Source organism: Ochlerotatus camptorhynchus, unplaced genomic scaffold (assembly GCF_037179485.1).
Source record: "Ochlerotatus camptorhynchus isolate MF236.1 unplaced genomic scaffold, CSIRO-AGI_Acam_v1.1 ptg000304l, whole genome shotgun sequence".
Taxonomy (NCBI): Eukaryota; Metazoa; Arthropoda; class Insecta; order Diptera; family Culicidae; genus Ochlerotatus; species Ochlerotatus camptorhynchus.
Window position 1 is genome coordinate 3700661 of NW_027040792.1, and position 24927 is coordinate 3725587.

Sequence of the window (24927 nt, forward strand, 5' to 3'; positions counted from 1 at the left end):
TATCGCACTATAGCTTCATTTTGATATTAAATTATATACTATATATATATATATATTATATAAATTTTGTATAGCATTTCCCTCGGCATTTCCTCCCAACTCTGAAAATCGTAAACTTCACGATGTGTTACATCAACACTTTGATTGAATTTATTTTTCTTATATTTTGCGATCGTAAAAAGATTCAAATGAGGGGGTTAGAAGGAAAGGGATGTAAGTGACTTTGATCGATTCTCTTCATCGATTTTCTCTTTGCATTGCTACAGCTAAGCGAAAAATTTTTCTAGAATTTGTTCAATGCAAAGTAGTAACAGGTTGTATTGGCTATCAAAAGCAACAGCAAACGCACCGATAAACGTTAAATCTAGCGAGTTATGAACGAAAGAGAACATCGACGAAGAGAATCGATCATCGCGTATAGGCCCTTATGCATGCTCACTGTTGAGATTTTGGGCTATTTCTCGATGAACATTACAAATGGTCCTATCTGCTTTGATCGATTCTCTTCATCGACATTCTCTTTTCATAACCACTGCTATGCAAACAGATTTCGCGCTAATTCTACCGCATAGTTTGATAAAGGAGGTTCTTATCTAGCGTCCAGAACGTTAAATACAACAGGGAAAGGTTTTGCAGCTAAATTATTGACCAAAGAGAAAGTCGATGAAGAGAATCGATCAATGCAGATAGGACCTTTTGAAATGTTTATCTAGATTTCTTCCATACATAATTTGATAAAGGACGTTATCATCTAGCATCCACACACTTAAACAGAGACCCTGAGTTCGGTTAAAAAAATTACCGTCTTAGATCGGTAATGCTAAAAATTACAGATGTTTCGGTATTTTCTCGCTTTATTGCTGAAAACTGTAAATGAAATGACCGAATTTCGGTAATTTTATTTTAATTTACCGAAAACGGTAAACATTTTTACCGGCAGGTCTGTAAATCAGCTTCATCACTGACTTCGGTGAAATATTTTACTGAAGTTTCGGTAAACAAAGCTTTCCATTACTGAATTCGGTAACGGTCTAGGTAAACGTCAAATCCACCATATTGTTATTTTTGATCGACATTAAAAGCGTTCGTGCTTGTGAAAAATAGAAAAGGTGAAATTATGGAGGCTGCTATGCAACCGAGCGATGATCGAATCGTAGATATTTTCCGTAAATAATTAATTTTCGTTATCTAAATAAATACCGATGTTGTTGCTTGTTTTTTTTTTTCTGTTTTCCAATGCTTCCTTGTTTTCAGTTTAGCGCCGAACCTTTCCGACAAAAACTTAATTTTTCAGATCGTCGCCAACGGTTTTGTTCATTGGTGGTGCAATTTGCAACACTAACTTATTGATCACGGCTGCAGCCAAATTTTTGCATGGGTTGCAGTGACCGCCACCTTGAAACAATATTAAAGCAAATTACAGTTGACTCGGTGACCTTTTTAAAAAATTACAGATCTCTCGGTAATTTTCGATTTGCATATCGTCCTCAAAATTACAGTTCTCCGGTATAGTCAACTACAAATCAAGCAATGCACATCGGTAAACGTTACCGATCGTTCGGTAAATTTGACAGCTAATTTTTTTGATCCAGTTTACAGATTTTTCGGTAATGTTCTAGATTACCGAAAACATTACCGACCGTTCAGCTGTTGAGAATTCGGTAAATGAATTATCGAAGTCGGTGATTTTTTCTAAGTGTGAAGGGAGAGAATGCAAACTTAGTATAAAAATGGTTTATGCGTGCCATAGTATAAAATCGAAATATACTCCCAACTAACATTTTCAGCTTTATAAACCAACTTTTCCAGCATTGTGCTGTAAAGAAGCTGAAACAAAGCTGCAGATACAGCTACAAGTAGAAGCTAGCAAAGTAGTTTTGGATAGCGTTTTCTCAACTTTCTCACAACCATTATTCAATTTGTCAGTCGCACTGAATAACATCAGCCAATAAACGCTAATGTCACTTCTATACACACACTAATCAACTTTCCACTTGTAGCTGCAAAACAAAGCTAACAAAGTGAATATATTACTCATTTGATGGCTTCTACACAACCAACAACTCTTGCTGAATAACATAAACATCAAAAGTGCTTTTTCAACAACTAAACAACCTGTACTCAGCTTATAAACTGTGTTAGAGCAACTTCGGAAGCATTTTCACAGTCAACTAGGTTTATTTTTAGTCGTGTGCAGTTTTACAGCTTTTACTCAGCTCTTTTATAACTAGTCGAGAAAAGTGATTCATGTGCACTATTATAAAGCCTCTACTCAGCGATTTTGTTGTAGAAGGGAATGTTGATTTGTTTACATAAGTTCAAAGTGTTGGCGTAGCACAGTTGGTAGTGTCAAGGTTTGCCAATGAGGTCGTCTCGAGTTCGATTCCAGGTTCCGGTGCAGGGTAAATAATTTTGTGATGATTTGTAACTAATTTCGATTAATTTGATTCACAGCAAAATAAACTCAATAAATTCCTTCATAAAAAAGCGTAAACAGTATTTAACCCGGCTTCAAGAGAAAGCTGTGTAGTGATTATTGGATAACCGGGAAAAGGTTGAATAAGCGCCTTTCAAGTTCACACACAACTAAACAGCAGAATAACAGCTGTATAGAAGCGTTAATGGATATGCAATAAGAGCTTCTCCCGACCGTTCCAACAGTCATAAGTAGCTGACTAAGTTCGCCAGATTTGCTTGTATAGAGGTTGAGTAAAGGTTTCCTCATAACGTATAACGTTTGAATACAGCTTGAGACTGTATAAATGAAATGAGTAAAGCGTTTACATTGTGAAAATTGTTAGTTGAGCTTACAATGCGTAGATAGGTTTATTCGAGAGAATGTATTTTTTGCTTCTTTATTTTATTTATGGTGAATATGATTGTTTTCACATTAAAATTAAAATTGTCTCAGGAAGCTTTTAATTAGTTTATTTTTTTATGAATATTATTTAAAAAAAAATACTTACAATTTCGATGCTACCCAGCAGATCACAAGCGCAGTAGAAATCCACCGGGACGAAGCTCTTCACCAGCACGAAGCTCCGAAGGGAATCCAGATGTTCTTTTTCCTGTCATTTTAGTAAACACTGATCGAATTCCACTCCGTTATTCGGACTTAGTATAATTTTGACGAAAATTTTAATCGAACCAATGTATAAATTTTGAAAAACCATAAAATACATAAAATTTAATCTATAATCGTTTTGTAATATTTCTGAGTGCATTTCAGACAAATTATTTTTATCTAGATAAAACATTTCTATGGTTTTGACAGATGGGAACGCTGCACATTTTAATCGTCCGTTATGCATTCTCGATCAAGAGTCAAATTTAAGTTTCATGTCGGTTTGTCGGTGATTGAGTGTCCAGGGCGCCAAGAACATATTCTGAGTGTCCCAGGGGATGTAGCAAGAATATAAAACCAAAAACCATCATGTGAAATGTCAAATTACAAAATAACTAAAAACTAAGGTCATTGGAGGATATAACACAAGTTTGCAAATGAAATGTCATCAAATAGAAAGCTGATCCATACATACAATACATACACTGTCGTATTTATTTGGGAACTCTTCTAAATCTAAGATAAAACCTCTACGTCACCTCACTGCGCAAAGTACTTCTTCAAATTCTCCCGCAACTCGAGCGGGCTGGTCTGCGGTCCGTGTCGTTCCACCGGTTGCCCGTTCTTGTCCACAATGAACTTGGTAAAGTTCCATTTGATCGCATCGATCAGTGTTCCACCCTGACGCTGCTTCAGAAACTGCCACAACGGGTGCGTTTCATCTCCGTTGACGTAAATCTTGGAAAACAGATCGTATTTGGCACCCATCTTGTCCCTGGCAAAGCGCTTGATCTCCTCGTTGCTATCTGGTTCCTGGTTAAACTGATCGGACGGGAAAGCCAAAATGCGGAGTCCTGCGAAAAAGTGGAGAAAATGGGAATGGTTCAATAATGTTGAATATTGGTAACTCTTGTCAAGAATCATTAAGATTTTGTTTGTGTAAAAGTTTTCTGCCTTCCGAAGAAAACATTTTTTAGACGTCTACTTTGCTGGTTCAGTTTTCCACTCCATTGGAGTCGCTCTGTGATGCTTAATGGAAGCACGTGTGCGTCAAGTGAAACGTGAAAATGCTGAAGCAGCAGCATGTATGTTTCCAGTGCCACACATTCGTTCTAATCGAATTATTGCCAATAGAGTTCTCCTGCTTCAAGAAGCTGATGTGATATTTTCGTCTTCAGTTGGTAGCACTTTTGGTGCACGTGATTGCATGCTTTACGTTTACAGTTTTTTGGGGATTGGCTTCAGCATTCCCAGGAGCAAGCATCACTGGAACAGTTTACGACCAAAAGGGTGCCAATTTGAAATAGTTTCCTGCTGGGTAATCTGTACGACTTCTTTTGTTTGTTTTGTAACGTAGGATATAATGCTTAAATAACGACATTTTCATTCAAAATAACTTTTGCAAGTAATTACGTCACGTCATCTTGGCAATGCAATGCATTGTCTTCTTAATTAATTTATTTAAGGTGATACTCTAAGGAAGCCTTAGCGAAAAACTTCAAAAGCACAAATTTCAGCTTGCACAAAACATACAATAATGAAATAGCTACTCTCTGTTCGTTGTAGCGCAGCATCCAAGGAGTAGCAATTTCTTTTTTTTTATGTTTTGTGGGAGCTGACATTTGTGGTTTTGAAGTTTCACACTAAGGCTTCCTTATGCGTTGTTCAGACTACAGACATAGAGGTAACTCTAAGACTAGTAGGTCCCGAAGAACGAGCTCTACTTTTTGGCTCAGCTCTGGTACTATCTTCGGTCCCAAGCTAATCGATTCACCCCTCGAAACATAGGAAATTCCACTAACCCCTCATTTTATCTGTCAAACTTCCATAGCGAATCAAAACAAACATTGTGTAGTACTAGAATTTTGACTAGAATGCGGTACGTTAATCGATTTGCTTGAGACCAATAGGCTAGTCAAGTAGTGAGCCAATTTCAAATCGATAGTTTCATATTGATTGTTGCTACAGAGCTATAACGTGTTACAAGGGAGTTATAGCAACCGGTGGAAACTAATGATTTTTAATTGGTTCACTACTTGACTAGCCTATTGGTCCCAAGCAAATCGATAAACTTACCCCATTCTAGTCGAAATTCTAATACTACACTATGTTTGTTTTGAGGGCTGCATCGATAAGCTTGAGACCGAATATAGTACCAGAGCTGAGACAAAAAGTTGAGTACGTTTCTTCGGGACCTTCTGGTCATAGAGTTATCTCTATGGTTATAGCAACAATCAATACGAAACTAACGATTTTAAATTGGCTCACCACTTTAGTAGCCTATTGGTCCCAAGCAAACGATTAACGTACCCTATTCTAGTTGAAATTCTATTACTACACTATGTTTGTTTTGATTCGCTATGAAAGTTTGACAGATAACATCAGGGGTGTGTGGATTCATGCAGAACATGCAGGGGTGAGTGAAATAGCTTGGGACTGCTTGGGACCGTTGTTCTGGTACTGAGTGAGCCAAAAATAATAATGATTTTCTTCGGGACCCAGTGGTCTTAGAGTTACCTCTATGGTTATAGTAATTATCGACAAGAAAAACGTCGTTAATTCGGTTCTAGAGTATCACAATTAGTAATTAGCTAAAATAGCTAATTGTGACTCTTTGAAAGCAAAATTGGCAGGTTTAATGCGTCATGCACAAAATTTACCTCCTCTTCTTGCACCTTACATATAAAAAAAAAAAATATATATTATAATATCTCAAAGTTTAATAATTTCTAAAAGTAGTATTTTAGCTGTAATGAGCATTTCAAAGCCTGCTCTGTAGTGTGAACATAGCATTAGAGCATCACCTTACCGGCGGTCACTGGCACTCACCGTAATCGAGTGCCAATCACCGATGTGCATGGATTGCCATCCATTGACGAACGCCAGGAAGCGGCTTTCACACTTGGAAGGCATCGCATCAACAAATGGGGTGGGACCAACGGGTTTACTTCCCTTCCGAAGGAAGACGTTTCCCAGAGATGTTTTCGCCTCAGAACAATCCCAAAGACCTCGACTGTGATTGAACTCAGATTAAGGGTGAGAAAGCAGTCACGCTAGCCACTACACCACCAGCGCCGTATGTTGCACTGTCAGAATGACAGCTGTAATTGAACTTTATTGTTCACCAAATTTTGTTTATTTACGTATTTATTTACTGAAACCAGACAAACTTTCAGCTCAAAACCTCACCTTCCTTGTCGGCATATTCCGCATACAGTTCGTTAAATTCCTTGTAATGCCTAGCGGTATAGCCACATTTGGATGCCACGTTGACGATGATCAGTACGTGGCCCCGGTAGCGTTCCATATCGACCTTGTTCCCATCGATATCTACTGCACTGAAATCGTACACCGAACCGGGAGTAGCTCCAGCCGTTAATGGGGACGCCTGCTTGTTCTGCGACGAGGGGCATGCCAGTACGCTAGGGATCAAAAAGATGAGAAACGATTTATTATTGTTTTCTGAATTAAGCGCTATTATTATGGCGAATACGAAACTAAACAGCTTCTCATTTTGCGCTTTCCTATTGACGTATGAAAGCCGTTAGCGGGAGGAGCGCTTTTCGACGTGATAAGAGTATTAATATTTATGCACCAGCCGAGGATGTAAGCACAGACAAACAGACATAACACTCGCAAGTTGTTCATCGAACAAGCGTTTAACGGTAAATTTCAAAGTATCTTAGTTGGTAGTACCACCATCTGTGGCGCGCATAGTAAATTCCCTTACGTTTACACACTACCGCCATCTGTTCTGCGTACTACCCACCATAGTGTACTCAACAGATGGCGGTAATGTTTTAGCGACGATGTTTTACAATGAGAAATATTTAATGAGTTATGTCTGTTTGTCTGTGATGTAAGATTTGATTACAATTTGGTGAGATTCACAAGGATAGGTCACTCCGCACACCAATCTTGGGTCATCTTTTTTGTCAGTGTGCCACAAGTGTACCGATTATGCCCTAAGAGAAGAGGTGACAATACGGGGGCGAAAATGAACCACTTTTCTGTCAAACGTGAACCAGCTCCTGATTGGCTGATTTTATGTGCGTAAGATAGAGATAGAGATAGATAAAGATAGGGATAGAGATAGAAATAAAAGAGGAGTCAATTGTCACCTCTTCCTCTTAGATTATGCCGGTCATAAAGCAAGATGCGATTGTTTGTAAAATACCCACCCCGGAAACCCGGTATTTCTGACACCTTGAATGTTTTGGTTTGAAACCGCAAGGATCGCTTTGAGGATGACGTGCACGGGTGGCGAACTGGCGGGTGTGCAATATGTTGGTGATTTGTGTTCATAGGGTATTACAAGTTTTGTGTTTTAGTGCTTTGTAATGCCCTCAAAGGCAGACCAGAAACCTAACATTTCGTGATGTGAAAAGCAACGGTCTTACAACGGCGGGAGAGAGTTGGAACCGGTGGGGAACATTGTTGGAGACCGACTATAGATGATGATGAGTATGACTTATGTAGTTGTACTTATTTAGTAACCTACTTATAGTATGTACTTATGTAGTAACCTACATTTCGGATTTAAATCTATAGGTGAACCGAGAATTGAACTGCTGATCCTCTGGTATATTCAATTAGAGGATGTTCCTGAATTGAATATACAGTCAAACAGCACGTAATGTTGTGAACGTCTTCAATGAAAATTGTTCAGCAGTGTTCTCATTGTATTTACAACAATCCAATCCCTACGAGTTGTGCCGAAGGCGAGACCGAAGGTGTGCCGATGGATGTCCCCAAGCTGTGCCGAATCTAATTTCGGCACAATGTGCTGAGTGATTTATCCCTTGGGGACTCTTCATCAGATTTACCGAGCTGCGGTCCAATGCAAGAAAATGGAGAAAGAAAACTGTGGAGTGTATTGGCAACAATCAATACGAAACTAACGATTTTAAATTGGCTCACTACTTGACTAGCCCAAGCAAACAATTAACGTACCCTATTCTAGTCAAAATTCTAGTACCACGCAATGTTTGTTTTGATTCGCTATGAAAGTTTGACAGTGTGTGATCACTCAGTTCAACGGCAACCCATGCTTGTTCCGCAAAGTCACACACGTCATTTTCTAAATCTCTCGTCTTCAAACCGGAACGGATTGCCACAAGAACACCACCTCCATTAGATTTCCGACTGTTTTTAGGATTTCGGTCGCAGCGAAAGACTTCATACTCGCGTCCAAACGCCTGGCTGGAGAGCGTTCGAGAATCGAGCCAAGTCTCGGTTAGAACGATGACAGCATAGCAACGGTCCGATACAGCTAAGCGGTAGTCGTTAACATCTATGTTTCAAGAATCTAGAGAGTAGAAAATAAACCACGAAGACTCCAAGCAGAGTTTTTATTTTTATAGGACCGGATGGACTTCCTGTTTATCAGAGGGTAGAGCGACCTGATCAAGATGTTACACTTGGTAGATGTCTTGTCCACATGGGATCGGAATAGCAATTTGCTATCGAGGGTGAGACCAAGGTAGACTACTTCACTCGACCATTCAATGGGCGTCCTATCAAGATGGACTTTGACGTTAGCAGGCGGAACAAGCCGAGGTGAATTCGAGTGTGGAAACAGAATGGTTTGTGTTTTAGCTGCATTGATACAAATCTTCCAGCTCTTGAAATAGTCGGACGATGTTCTGCCTGAGCCTGATTGTAGTTTACTCGCCAGAGCACGGATCAATCGACCCTTATAGATGATGGAGGTGTCTTCTGCGAACATTGACAGGATACCACCACCCGGCAGGGGAGGAACGTCTGACGTGAAAATGTTGAATAGGATAGGCCCAAGCAGGCTATCCTGAGGGACCCCTGCATAAACGTTGAACGTATCAGAGGGGACATTGTTGAAGTAGACCTGGAATGATCTGCCCGACAAGTAGTTTTTGATGATCTTCACGAGGTAGATCGGAAAGTTGTATCGATGCAGCTTGTACACTAGACCATCATGCCAGACATTGTCGAACGCCTTCTCGACGTCCAACAATGCCATAGCAGATGTTTTTGAAACGGACTTGTTCCGCCTGATGATATTAGTAACTCTACTTAGTTGGTGATCGTTGAATTACCTTTCCTAAACCCGAATTGCTACTTGAGTAAGATGTTATTTTCGTTGGAGAACTCCAGCAACCGGCTGAGTATCAACTTTTCGAATAGCTTCGAGATGGAGGACAAGAGGCTGATGGGGCGATAGCTTTTGGCACTGGTAGGATCTTTGCCAGGCTTGTGTATTGGAATCACTTTGGCTAACTTCCAGCATGCAGGGAAGTAGCCAAGCTCCAAACATTTGTTGAAGGTAACGGTAAGATGGTTGAAGAAGTCAATACTCAAGTTTTTCAACTCGAGGTTGACTACACCATCCATACCCGCAGCCTTCATGTTTTTAGTACTTCTAAAAGCTGCTATCAGCCGATATTCTACTACCATCATGCACTACTACGGGGGTGTCAGCGACTCTAGTCATTGCCTCCAGTACGGCAGGCCCATGGGGGCTCACCATGGTTTGACCAAGATTATGTGAAATCACAAAATGTTGGCCAAGAGCATTGGCTTTTTCAACTGGGGTTATCAGTAGGGATGGGTCCGAGTTCTGGTCAACCGAGAAAAGCGGAGAGATCGGTCTCGACTTATTTTTCAAAATTTTGGTCATCTTCCAAAATGGTTTTGAACAATCTGGGAGAGAGCGAATCTTGTTGGCAAAATCGTTATTTCTGAGGTCCACCGTCCTGGCCTGTATAATTTTGGTTAGCCTATTGACATTGGTCTTCAAATGGGGCAGCTCAGAACGCTGGAACTGTCTACGAATGGGGTTCGGCTTAGTTCCTGATAGACGATAGGTTGAGAGATGTTATCGCCAATGTTGCTGATGAAGATGTCGATGGTGGCATGAGCTCCGGATCGACTCAACCGGGTGGGAGTGTCCAGACACAGGATGTTGTAGTGGGCTTCCTGCAGATTGTTGTACAAGATTGTGCCGTTCTGGTTTCGCCGACTATTGCCCCAGGCTTGATGCTTGACGTTCAGGCCGCCAGCGATGATGAAATTTTGCCGCCGTCGTGTTAGCTTGATGATGTCTCTTCGGAGGTCTGCGGCCGAGCCGTCCCTAATGTTGGTTTGCTTGGGGCAGTAAACCGCGGTGATGGTGATTGGACCAAGCGATGTGCTCACCTCAACTCCGATGGCTTCGATAGTTTTCAGCTGGAAGCTTGGCAATAGCCGGCAGCTGATGTTCCGTCTCGCAGCGATGACCTCTCCCCCCCCCCCGGAGCTGGTGCGGTCAAGCCTTACTAGCCGAAAGTCGGGAAGGAAGACGTTCAGCTCGGGCTTCAAGTGAGTCTCGGTGATGACGGATGTCGATGTGCCGTTCGTTGAGATGTTTTTGCTCTTCAAGGTGTAAGCATACCAATTTACGATCTTGATGACTTCACGGTCCATACTTAGTGACAAGGGGCAGGGCAGCATGTAGCTATTCAGATCGAGTCTTGCAGGTGCGCATGATGATGATGACCTTGTAACGATGTTACAAGTAAACAAATAATAAACAAAATCAGCAAGGAAAAAATAATTAAATGCATGCAATACTTTCTCCGTGTAGCAACATCGCGTTCCGCGTCTCTGATCCTTCCTTGTTGCGATTCCACAGTAGAGGCTTTAGTCAAGGTTGCAAAGACTCATTTCAGCTAAAACAATGTTTTTCTAAATTATGAAATAATTAGATGCCATGATCAAATTTTGAATTGGTAGGATACAAGAAGAGGTTGCAAAGAATGTGTTTGACATATTAAACCTGTTTATTTCACTTCATGAGAGTCACAATCAGCGATTTTTCACAAACTCACTCACTTACTCACTCACTCACTCAGCGATCAGCAAATCGCTGATTGTGATTCATAGAAAGCAAAATTTACAGGTTTTATGTTTCCAACGCATACTTTGTAACCTCTTCTTGTAAGTTACAAGTAAAACATGCCATCATACCATCTTTTGGTTTTATTATTCCGAAAAACATTATTTTAGCTGAAATGAGTCTTTGCAACCTTGGCTTTAGTAAACCCTTCAATATATGCGGTAGAAATCGGATATACCCGAAAAAACGGCGAATAAAAACGATCTCGGGTATCGTCGGATGATTTGGGGTAAAGGCCCATGAGCGCTGTAACAGGCGATCTTTCAAGCCCAGATCACGGAGTTGTTAAGTTGGCAAATTGCGGCAAATAAAAAAGTTAAAGTGACAGAAAATACAAAATTACAACAAGTTCAGAGTGGTGCAGGATAAAAATTGTAGTTGCAAGTGGTGCAAGTTTTAAAGAGCAGTTTCAGTGCTGACGTAAGACAACCAAAGTGACAAATTAGATCCATATTAGAATCTCAATTTTGCGTGTAGGGATAGTTTTAAAGAAAATGCAATAGGTGAAAACCCGTACATTATTGTACCTTTTGCGTATGGTGTGTCAGGTAATTATAACTTCAAATGTGTTCTTGAAAACAGAAATGTAAAGTGGAAAATAAATTCATTCGAAGAATTTCCTTCGAGTGAAGGTGCACCCCTAGGTCACGGCGAGGTCCGTTCTAGCACGACCAACATAGAACGTGTGACTACTTCGGCCGGTGAGGCACCCGATATAGCCACTCCACTAGTGTGCACAACCCTGCACAATCATTAGCGAGAATCACCGCCTCGAACATTGCCGTCACCATTGTCATCACACATTCACCACGTGGTTTCTCCGAGTTACCTGAGCGTCCCACTCGCTATCCATTGCTCCAACAACCTACGTTTCGGCTAGTCGCCGACAGGAGGCCAATAGAAAAATTCAAGCCACGTGTGATATCGTCGGAAGGTTCATTCGCAGGAGGCCCTGTGGACCCCTGAGGACGGCGTGGGATGAGGATAAGTGCCGGAATTCAGTAGCAGAACAGATATGAGAACAAGGAAGATCGATCCAACGTTTGCACCATACTAACCCTACTATTAGAACGCCAGGACGTTGTAAGAATTGTACCAATTATACACCAGTGCTTCCTTATTTTGATTTGGCACATTAGCCGAGGAATAATTATGACCGACATGTAGCGTAGATTCCCTCAGACGTCTGACGTTCTTAAGTTTGGTGGAGAGATATCGTTTGTTGCAGTTTTCGGTTTCGGGACGAGTAGAATAGGCTCTGGGTAGGCAAACCTTCAAAGGAAACCTACCTACCCTGGACGTTGAATTGAATTGGTAGGTTCATTCTTCGTTGGAGTGTGGGTATCGAAGTTTCGGCCGTGGGTTAAGGCACAATTAAGGACTCGCCCTGAGGTCTCGTAGCCGGGTACGGGATTCTTTGTTGAGAAACGTGCTCCTTTGCGGCAAGATAAAGCTTGCCTGGCGCTTAAGCGGAGGTTGTATTGCATCCGAGATTTAACCCTCCCATGTCCCGTTACAACCTCGAATCGTCACCAGGTTCACCTGAGACAGCACCAGAGTATGATAAACCATGGGCGGTGGAGGAACCTGGAATTGGCTGGGTCGCAGCAGTAGCGAGACGATGCTGAGCTGTCCGACTGTTGGGAACCATTTGTATACTCGCAGGATTGGCTTGTTGGTTGTTGAGCGGAAACGGGGCTTGGTTCGGAACATGTCGACCGGGCTGATTGTTGATTTTTGCCTTCCGACGGATATTCGTGAACTCCACTCGCTTGGGACATCTGGAGGCTTGGTGGCTTCCACCGCAGTTGACACACGTTGGCACGATGTCATCATCTTGCTCACAGGACGCAGTTGAGTGAGTTCCAGCACACTTGCCACAGTTTGTCTTCATATGGCAGTTTTTGGTGCCATGGCCATAGGAAAGGCAGTTCATACACTACGTAACATCACGATGTTGGGGTTTGTTGGGTTGCTCCCAACTGATGATGACCTGAAACAGGTCCCGGATTTTGGATCTCAGAGCCGCAGGACTGGTGGATCCCTTCGTGAAGTGCACCAGGAACAACAGGTCACGCAAGCTGGTGTTGTGGTTAGAACGCTGGTTCATCGGGTACACTGCCTCAGGCTTGAGCCCAAGCCGCTCCAGCTCGGATTTCACTGCAGCCGCCTCGAACGACGGTAATCCACGCAAAACCACCTACAGTGGCTTGCTCGATGGCAGATCATGCGTGAAGAAGTCCTCGTTGTTGTCCTTCAGGAGACATCCTATTTGTGTGCACTCCTCCAGGCTGGAGCACATGACTCTGGTACCAATGTTGCAAAGCATGAAGCGAGGTAGCAGCTTGTGTTTTGCCAGTTCGGCACCCAGCTTGGCAACATCCTTCACCGGCTTGAAAAGCGGGGGAATCCGCTCTCTTCTAGCAATGGGAACGGTGTCACCATCGCCATTTTCTTCTGGGAGTACTGCACACTGGTTGGCTTGCACTACCCGTTTTCCGGCGTAATCCTGCGAAGCGCTGGGCTTGTTTAACATCTTTTTTAAAGGGCCCGCTGCTGACTCATTGGCACGTTTACGCACCGTTTGTTTCGTGTTTGCAAGTTCAAGTAAACTTGCCAGAACGTGAGAAGGTGACGACACTTCCACGGCACATCGCAACAGCACAAAACGAAACAAAATCGAAACGAGAACTCGAGCGAAAATACGGACTGAACAGCTGAACAGTCGAGCAAAGAAGAATGAGCAGAGGCACGACAGCAGTGCTGTTTTATATCTTTTCAGGTTCAAGCAGATGTGCAACAAAGTGGTTCACCTGGACCCCACCGGCTTTAATTCCCTTCGGCGTGATCGGAGATTTTTTTTTATTATTATAGTCACTTTAACGCTCTTGGGTCATTCGTGACTTGTCGGGGGGTGAGATTTGAACTCGTGACTTTGGCGTAAGAGGTATGGATGCTAACCACTACGCCGGGATCGCCCCCCCGGTGATCAGAGATGTTATGCCTCAGAACATCCCGGTGGCGCCGACTGGGATTGAACCCAGACCTGCTGGGGTGAGAGGTAATCACGATTACCACTACACCACCGGCGCCACTTGTTTCATCGAATTTGTAATGTAATATCCTATCGATTGGCTTATTTGGATTTTAATTTCATCTATAAATGACAAAACACTATTTCACCATACATATTTTTTGATTCGCACCCCCAGTATAGTCGTCAAAGACGTAGTTCTACGTCAAAAAATTATACATCAGAACATCAACTCATCTTCTTTTGTACGGCATTTTGCACCTACTTTCATCATAACTTGAATCGCAATCATTAAACATCGTTAACCGGGACCAGTATCGGAATGGATCACTTAATAAATTATTCATCGTCGACTAGCTTGAGCTTTTATACTTGCTGAAAGGAACGAAAATGAGAACAAATACGACGATCCAAAGCATCCGCCGATGGCAAACACCGGCGTTTTGCTGCTCATATTGATTGAAATGCAATCATCTTCTATGGTCAATTATTATTTTCCTAGTATTCAGGATATAGCTTTATTTCTTTTCCCATCTTCAGACACATTTTGGGATAAACTTTTGGCGATGGAAAAAGTTGTTACATTCTTTCTTTCTTTTTTAGGGATTGAGACAGAAGAGGAAAATCGTACACCGATTGATTGATAATGATGACCGGATGGGGGTGTTCATCACGTATGGTATTCAACCCAAGAAAAAGATGGCTTAATTGTGGTGCAAAGTAAAATATCGTAATGGTTTTTTTTTTGGCTTATGTTCCAAGAGTGTAGTTGATAATAAATATAATAATTCTAGCAACACTGCAGAAATACAGTTGACAGTTGCTCTCAAGATATCTAAACCAGATCGCAATTATTCAAACAAAAATTCAATTATAAAAAAAAATTAAATGTTATAAATTCACTTGTGAACCCAACTCAGCAGCCGTTTTTTCTCGCCAACGACCCGGAAAACTTCGTGGAAATATGAAAGCAATAGAATTAACGGAACCGAAAAAAGAAATCTCCCAAACTCGCCTAAAGTCCAGGAAGGACGAAGCTTCAAGTGGAAAGAAAAAAAAATAATAATCATCGAACCATTCGAGATAAAAGTGCACGGAAAGACGGCAAATGAAAGCTGTCACTGAACGTGAACAGTGTTGGCTTAGGACTACCCCAGGTTGGTATTAGGATGCTAAAAGCAGCTAACAGCATTTCCCGGAATCAATTTTTACCTTGCTTATTGTCGGCAGTCAGCCGAAGATGAAGAAAACTTCCTCCGGATTCATATTCCTGTTCTCCTTCCACCGGAAATAATTCTATTCCAAATTGCGCTTTTTCTCCAAACCGAAATCGATTGATTTTTCCGCTCAATTTACGATTCGATATTCCATTTCTTTCCTTTGGTTGCGGGAAGAGTTTGAAGGTGATTTGATTTCCAATTTATTCTGTCACGTGCGCATTCGGACAGATTTAAGCAAATTCAATGCCATTACGGTACAAGTGTCTGTATTGCTCCCACCAGTTACGAAGAGGGGGGCGGGGATAACTATGAATGGAACAAACTGCTTGGGACAATGTTGTTGATTTATGTCGACACAAATTGAGCATAAATTTTGCTTGAAATCTCACCCAAAGTGGCTCCTACGCAAAGGTTTCCGATTCGAAAGAACTCTCCCGGCTGTACGTCGAACGTTTTCTACGTGCTGGCAGGGGATTTAGATGGGAAAGCAATAGTTGGATCCTTCCCAAGTTTGGTAGCTGGGAGAGGAAATGTGCTAGTAAACGACTACAGCTCGGCAATGACCCAAACTACACAGTTGAAAGGGGGGAGAATAATTTATGGTCCAGACCACAAATTTTACCATTCTTACTACTATTTAGGTTCGGGTGTAAGTTTTCGACGAACTGTAACACATGTTTTAGATGAGTTTCTTTGTTTCATTGGATGGTAGACTTGATCATATGGCTTTCGAAATGGATGTAGTAGGAAAGCATGTTCACGTAATACGCTCCAGCTGCGATTGAAGTTTGAGAGAAAGTTTTCTTTGTTTAAATCCCACTCAAAAAGTTTGGTTGAAAGAAGACTCTGTCTGTTTGAGTAGTGGTTATTGGAAATACATAATAATATGATATATTGTTGCATGCTCTTCGATAGCCAACCTTCGAATATCAAGCAATACGCTTTAGAGGATAACCTAAGCCTGTATTTCGAAGCCATAACTAATCCATGCCACCGCTGTTCGATAATTTTTGAACTACGGTACTGTAAGGGAAATTGAACAAAATTGATCCCCCCATGGTTTCTCGAAAACCAAAACGTATTTTTTCAGACAAGTTACCACAATCGTTCATCTAGACCTGAGTACTGCGGACTCACTCAAGGTGCTTGTCACTTGGGAGCCAGTGTGAACTGTCAAGCGGGAGCCAAACATTTAGAAGAAGCAAATGCAGTTACTGTTCTTATCTATCGTCAAGCATTGTAATCTCATAAAAATGTTCTATACGTTTTCATAACACATTCTTAACTTTATGCTCTAAGATAAAAACCAACAGGCTTAGTGATGAAAATATAAAAACCAGCATAGTTTTTATGAGGCAGCTGAGTTTTCAATTACAGTAAAACATACTTTGGCGAAACATGTATGTTCACAAACTTTGATAGAGTCATGAGGGCTCGAGCACTTCTGGCTCAGAGCTTTTGGCGGGAATCAACTGAGAAAGAGCAAATCAATTTTAAACTTGAGAAAATTTTCAAGCAGTTTTCCATTGGCTTGCAAAATTAAATTGATCGACTCCGTAAAACCCAGATCTAGACGGAAGGTAAAACTAGAGTAACATTTGAATTAATTTGCTCTTGTTATGTATTTTTGGGATCAGTTGCTAGTTTTTCACCATCTCGAACTTTTTTTAGCCTTTGTGAAAATGTTTAATCGTTTTTTTTTTATCTTTTCAATCGAATTCTACACTATTTTCACAGTAGAAACCTTTGAAAATGTAAAATCGATCTGTAACATTGGATTGGAAAACCTTTATATTACTTTGGGATCAGGTTGATTTTATATTGAAAACTCAGTTCGGGGAGACTTGATCCCAGAAAGTTTGGACACACTTGATCCCGGGATCAAGTATCAGCCAAAAAGAATTCATGAAATATTGTCTTTAATTTTAAATGCAATTTTTAGGATCGATTCTTAATTTATTAAAAAATTGTAAAAATCGATCATTCCGTTCGATCTTTTCGATCTTTGAACAAACAAACGAATGTAATTTGTGTGCATCGAAAAACTGAATTACATACCCTCAAAATTAACATCATCATAGTGAAAAAAAAAAAAACTGTATACCTGTGATCTTGACTTTTTTACCTAGGAGATGAGTACTTAAGGGGGTTAGATTTTGATAAGTTCTTTAGTGGGAATGACACTGATGAAGACTGTACATTGTAGTCAAAATACGTATCTGTCATGGATACCAAAATTAATTAAGTGGAATTAAATGGAAGACAACCCTTTTTTGCTGTTTTATTTAAGCATTCCGCTAACAACCCAATTTGATTACTTCATCATCATAGTGGCTCCTAATGTTGTATAAAATAGGGCTGAGAATGTATATTTGATATGATGGCTCTTTCATTATTACGCATTATAACAGTTAGGTTGACAACAGCGTTACTTTCATTCATTTCGCATAAAAAGGTATGTATTGTATTTGTATTTCTTAGTAGCAAGAAGAGTTTGTAAAGTTTGTGTTTCACACATTAAACCTGACAATTTTACTCATTCTTGATTTTTCACGAACAGCGATCGGAGCATCGCTGATTGTGACTCGTTGAATGCAAAATTGGCAGGTTTTATGTGAGCAACATATTTCTTATTATCTCTTATTGTACACAGTTCGAAAAAGTAGTGTAAATTTCTGTTGAGTATGATGCACATAAATGGAGCATCACATATCATAGAAGTTTACATTATATATCATGTAAAGTTCTGAGACATTTCATGCAATGCAGCAAATATTGTATACAAAAGCCCATTGTTGGAAACAACATTGTTTATAAGTTGCCGGTTGCGTGAAATGAAATACAAGTTTACGTGAATGAATGTTTACATAACTATTAAAATTCAGAATTTTTATCTGTGTAACCTACTAATACAAAGTACCATTTAAAGACTTCTAAATCAATTCTTCTGATAAATAAACAAATCTCTTGAATAACACGATTAAATGAAAATTGACTTATTGGTATTTTATTTCAATTTTAAAAATATACCGTAAAGACTCAAAATCCAGATACTTAGCCATATGGACTATCCGGACACTTTTAAAAGTTTATTATCACTGCCTACTATGCTAAAAAAAGCACGTAAATATTGTCATAGTGTTTTAATATCGATCTGAATCACACATATTAGTTATCTTGCAACACGGATACGAATTTTGTTCATTTAAATCAAAAATATAAATGTTCATTCTCTACACAGATAAATTATTCTAAGTAAATGGATTTTTTTTATTGGGTATCAAGCTGGAGCTGCGTGACAGCTTAGTTTTCAAGACTTGACCCATTTGAATAACTTTCGCTTCTATCCTTGTCAATACAGCAGATGGTCTAGCCTATGTTGGCTGCTTGAACACTGGATTTCGTGTGTATTACATCCGCGTCAGGGGGTAAGACACTCTGCCACATTGTGCTAACACCCATAAAAACACACTTCAAATACCCCTTCCACCGCATGATAAGCAAATGATTTAATCAATTGTGGCACCACTGCTAATAATGTTGTTCGATTGTTTAAAAAAAGCCGTCGTACCGTTCTGTAATAGCTCCAATCCGAAGAAAAGGAAAGTCCGGAACCGGTTGAGATCCACGAATGTAGCAGCTTCAGGAGGAACCTCACCAGCAGCAGCCCAATCAACAATCAATACGAAACTAACGATTTTAAATTGGCTCGCTACTTGACTAGCCTATTGGTCCCAAGCAAATCGATTAACGTACCCAATTCTAGTCGATATTCTAGTACAACACTATGTTTGTTTTGATTCGCTATGAAAGTTTGTCAGATAAAATGAGGGGTTCGTGGATTTTCCTATGTTTCGAGGGGTGCATCGATTAGCTTGGGATCGAAGAGAGTAACAGAGCTGATCCAAAAAGTTGAGCTAGTTTCTTAGAGGAATCTTCTGGTCTTAGAGTTACCTCTATGGCCCAATCACGACATATTGCATTTCCCCTTGTAGGTGTAATTATGGCCTTCGACCAGAATTCTACCTTCTACTGTGGGTAGGATCAGGGTTACCAAAACTACAGATAATTATGTATTTCTACAGATTTTTCAGAATTTTCAAAACCAAGAATCTGTATTCACAGATTACAGATTTTTAGGATTTAAACAGATTACACAGATTTTTTAAATTTGATCGAACATTTAGGTTGGTTGGTTGGTTGTCTTTATTAAGGAGATTTTCAGCCAAACACTGGTTCATCTCCGCCAAACATTTAAAAAATTAAACTTTAGATGTTCAAAAACAAAACATTAATTTCACTTATTTTACCATCACCAACTTATATATCTAAGCATGTTTTTTTGCGAAATTAAAAAGGGGAATGAAAACTGTCAAAGGTATTCTTTTTTGCCAAACCATTAGCAATTTATGATACATATATTGAAATCTATTTTTCGTCTCTATCAGAAAAATGGCTCAATCACTTTTCAAAGAAAATTTTTAAATTATCATCACAAATATCGTCACAGATTTTCTGGACAAAAACTAAGATGAAAAGGTTTTTTTTGGGCAAAAACACAGATTTACTTTTGGCAACCCTGAGTAGGATTGCTCCCATTGCTTTTGGTCCTCCGTGGCCATTCGTCGTCCTCCTGCAGTGAGGTCTCATATTCGTACACGTTACTAAATCCTCCCACAGTACTTTTTTGCATTAAGCAAACAACAGCGAATGATTCGCAGGAGGATCCGTCATTTTCAGCGTATTGTTATGGTCGAGTATATGGTTGCCAGTAAGCATATTTTTTCGTTTATAGTTTTGACAGCTCGGTCAACGCGGAGAAACACCCAGAAACACATTCCGACACACAAAAACACAGATGAAACAAAATAAGCACAGACACAAGGTGGCAGCGTGACTTACCCCCTGAAACATATTCATTTCTGTTTACAAAACTGTCCAATAAATAAAAATATGCACATTTATTTTCAAAACGAATATTTTTGAAAGGCGATTTTTGTGTCCTCCCCCATCATTTTTTTTTCCATTTTGTTCAATGTGAAATTTTTCTACATTTTGATTCGAATGATTTTCAACTACGGACTTGCAGTGGCAACAAGTCGGATGCGCGGTTTATCGAGTGTTGAAATATTGAAATTCCGAATTTGGGCCGAACGCGAGCGAAGGGTGCAGAACGCGTTCCGCTGGTCAGCCGGCAGCAAGAAAGAAGCACTCGCAGAAGTAGCACCACCGGGTGAAAAACTGTAGCCGGAATCAGAGGACTAACGCTGGAGGAGCACGAGGATATTTCCAGCTTCCCGTCGGTGCAGTGGAGCTCCCTTGAACGGCGAATAGATCCGGATCATGTAGGAAGAAGAGAAGTCTTTTACCCACGGCCAAGGAAACGAAGCAAATAGTGTTTGTAGTGTTCACAGTCCGCATCGTGCTCTCTTGCCGTGCGTATCTATTTGCTTTTTGCTGAAGGAAGTGTTACTACTACCTAAAGCTACAACAAATTTAAACAGCACTTTTCAGTGCTCAACCTGTAAAATTTCTACCTTGTTCAACTTTATTCCTCTATAGGAAAGTTTGAACATACTGAGAGGTAAGCACATATCATCGGTAAGAGACATGTGTGTGAGAAAATTTGCGAAAAAATCTAAGGGCACCGGTGGGATTATTCCTCTTCGATCCTTGTTTGGACCCTACCCGAGGTAATCCTTCTTGGATATCGATTTGGAAAGTTCCTCTTCGATCCTTCAGATTCTTATAGTAATCTGCTTGGAAGTCGATTTGGATAAAAATTTACTACCGCCATGGCGCCTAAACGCAAAAGAAAGGGGCAAACTCTTGACCCCCCTTCTGAAGAAATTAATTTGAGTAATCAATTTGATTTGCTCACGGATGATGAGAATGATCCATCATCCAAGAAAAATTCTAGTAAACTTTCCCGGCTTAATGCCAAGAAGGAAAAGATTCCCCCTATTGTGATAACCACTTCCGATTTCCATGCTCTTCGCATGGAACTTTTGAACTTCGTGAAAGTTGAGTTTTCTCTACAAATTGGACGTCGGGGTGAATGCCGTGTATTGGCTGAAACCTTGGACGGATTTAAATGTCTTCTCAAGTATCTTACTGAGAAGAAGCACAAATTTTTTACTTACGACACCAAAACTGAACGTGTGTTCAAGGTTGTCATGAAAGGACTGCCCAGTGGTGAATCCCTGGATCAGATCAAAGATGAACTGGCAAAATTACTTGGAGTTGTGCCACTCCAAGTAATCAAAATGAAAATGAAATCCCGTCCTGGCGATTCGCGCAACGGGATTTCTAATGATTTTTATTTAGTTCACTTCAAGTCTAGTGAACTAAACAACCTTAAGGCCTTAGAAAAAGCTAGCCTTATGCTCCATGTCCGAGTGAAGTGAGAACACTTCAGGAAGACTGGAGGAAATTTCCAAAACCTCACTCAGTGCCGTAAGTGCCAGGGATGGGGTCACGGAACTAAAAATTGCTACATGCCAGCTAAATGCATGAATTGTGGTGATTCCTCTCACGCAAAAGACGACTGTCCTGTGAAGGAAGATCCTAAGAAATTTAAATGTTCAAATTGTGGTGAAAACCACAAATCCAATTTTTGGGAATGTAAGACTCGCAAAGCGATCCTACAATCTCGTTCTAACCGACAGGTAAGAAACGCTCCACGTTTCCGAACAGGTACAAATTCCTCTGCTGTTAACAACGGTCAGCGAGGAACAAATTCTACATTCGTACCAGTAGGTACAAATATCACCTTGCTTCAAATTTTTCATCTGTACCTACTCCCCTCGCTGCTAACAATGTTCAGCGAGTTAATGGAGCTACCTATGCTGCTATTGCAACGGGTAGAAATCAAAATACTAACCAAAGTAATTCTAACGGAAATTTTGACAATTTTGACTTAGGAAGCATTACTGCCCCTAAAATGGAATTTTTACAGAAATCATTAATTGACATGATTTCTGATATGCTTAAATCTAACTCCATGTTTGATGCTATTCAAACTGGAGTAAAATTTGCAAATAGTATTGTCATGACTTTAAAATTCAGTAATGGATTTTAAAGCATTAAATATTGTAAATTAGAATGCTCGATCTCTTAAAGATAATGAAGACGAGCTATTTAACTTTTTGAGAGTTCATAACGTGCATATTGCCGTTATAACTGAAACGTTCCTTAAACCTGACCATAAGGTTAAGAAGGACGCAAATTACTTGATTTATAGAAATGATCGTCTTGATGGACCCTGTGGTGGCGTTGCCATCATTATTCATAAATGAATCAAACATAAAATTCTTTCTTCATTTGAAACCAAAGTTTTTGAAACTTTGGGAGTTTCTGTTGAAACAAAATTTGGACAACTTACGTTTATAGCTGCCTATTTGCCATTCCAATGCGTAGGCCAGCAAAAGAATTTTCTCAAGGGTGACCTCCAGAAACTTACCCGTCATAGGTCTAAATTCTTTATTATTGGTGATTTTAACGCAAAACACCGCTCATGGAATAATGCTCAAAGCAATCCCACTGGTAATATTCTGTTTGATGATTGTTCTGCAGGTTATTACACTATTCAATATCCAAACAGCCCAACATGCTTTTCTTCTGCAAGAAATCCCTCCACTATTGATTTGGTCTTAACTGATTCATGTCAACTTTGTAGCCAACTGGTTACCCATGCTGACTTCGGTTCTGATCACCTTCCAGTAACTTTTGAAATATCCCAAGAAATAATTTGTAATCCCAACAGCTCTACTTTCAATTACCATAGAGCTGATTGGGAGCAGTATCGAACATTTATGGAATTTAACTTCGATCCAAACATTCCTTTGCAAACTAAAGATGAAATTAATTATGCTTTTGAATTTCTGCCTACTTCTATAGTTGAAGCAAGAGCTGCCTCAGTACCAAAATGCGAGGTTAAATTAGATTCAATTATAATAGACGATGATCTTCAGCTCTTGATCCGTCTTAAAAATGTCCGTAGGAGACAATTTCAAAGAACACGCGATCCTGCCATGAAGGTTATCTGGCGGGATTTGCAAAAACAAATTAAAAAGCGATTCTCTGCCCTGAGGAACAAAACTTTTGAAAATAATGTTTCTAAATTAGACCCGAGTTCCAAACCCTTTTGGAAACTCACAAAAATTTTGAAAAAACCTCAAAGCCAATTCCAGGGCTTAAAGAAGGTGGTAAAATTTTGATCACAAATTTGGAAAAATCTCAGAAACTTGCTAAGCAATTCGAGAGTTCCCATAATTTCAGTTTGGGTCTTACTAGTCCTATTGAGAATCAGGTTGCTCGGGATTTTCTGAATATTTTCTCTCGGGAAAATATTTTTGATGATTCCTGGGGAACTGATTTGTACGAAGTAAGGTCTATAACTAATAAGTTTCAAAATATGAAAGCTCCAGGTGATGATGGAATTTTCTATATCCTCATCAAAAAACTCCCAGAGAGTACCTTGTCTTTCTTGGTAAAATTATTTAACAGATGTTTCCATTTGGCATACTTTCCTGATAAATGGAAAAATGCAAAAGTTGTTCCAATTTTGAAGCCGGATAAAAATCCAGCTGAAGCTTCTAGCTACCGCCCAATAAGTTTGCTTTCTTCAATAAGTAAACTTTTTGAAAAGATAATTTTGAATAGAATGATGCTTCACATCAATACGAACTCAATTTTTGCAGATGAGCAGTTTGGATTTCGCCATTGGCATTCAACTACTCATCAACTCTTAAGAGTTAACAATTTAATTCGTTCAAACAAATCTGAAGGCCACTCAACTGGAGTTGCTCTTCTAGACATAGCAAAAGCATTCGACAGTGTTTGGCATGAAGGTTTGATTGCTAAATTAAAAAAGTTTAATTTTCCACTTTATATTATGAAATTAGTTCAAAATTATTTAACTGACAGAACTCTGCAGGTAAATTATCAAAATTCCAAATCTAATCGACTACCTGTTAGAGCAGGAGTTCCTCAGGGTAGCATTCTTGGGCCTATATTGTATAACATTTTCACTTCGGACCTCCCTGATTTGCCTCAGGGTTGCCACAAATCTTTATTCGCTGATGACACAGGCATTTCCGCTAAAGAAAGAAGTCTTCGTGTTATTTGCAGCAGACTTCAGAAAAGTTTAGATATTTTCTCTTCTTATTTACAAAAATGGAAGATTTCTCCCAACGCTTCCAAAACTCAACTTATAATATTTCCACATAAGCCTAGAGCTTCCTTTTTGAAACCTAGTAGTAGTCACATAGTCACTATGAACGGAGTTCCTATTTCCTGGTAAAACCAAGTGAAATATCTTGGATTAATACTTGACCAAAAATTAACTTTTAAAGATCACATTGAGTCTTGTTGTTGCACTACCAGGAAAAAAGCACTTCAAAGGATTCAGAACAAAGTTCTGAAAATGATTTTGAAGTTGCCTTCCTGGTACAGTACTACCGAAGTACATAGAATTTCGAATGTTGAGACTTTAGAACAAATGTCCAACAAAGTAATTAATAATTTCGGGCAAAAATCGTTGCAATCCTCCCAGATCCCAGATAAGATTTAGTTTTAGTTTTTAGTTTTAAGATATCAATTGTTATACTGACATGCAGGTTTAAAAAAACCTGTTTAAAATACTGAATTGCCAAGACAGGAACAATGTAAAAACACTTAGCTATATATCATAACA

At 39.8% G+C, this 24927-nt stretch overlaps 1 protein-coding gene across 1 annotated transcript in view; it reads right to left on the reverse strand.

The window, feature by feature from the left end:
• Positions 1–3543: 3543 nt before the first annotated feature.
• The window catches only part of LOC135707176 (uncharacterized), a 49564-nt gene continuing 28180 nt past the window's right edge, over positions 3544–24927 (reverse strand). Inside the window, exons 3-4 of the mRNA XM_065228925.1 lie at positions 6254–6486; positions 3544–3918 (exon numbers count right to left, since the gene is read on the reverse strand). Coding sequence (XP_065084997.1) covers positions 3605–3918; positions 6254–6486 — 547 coding nt within the window. The 3' untranslated portion in view covers positions 3544–3604. The remainder of the gene's footprint in view (positions 3919–6253; positions 6487–24927) is intronic.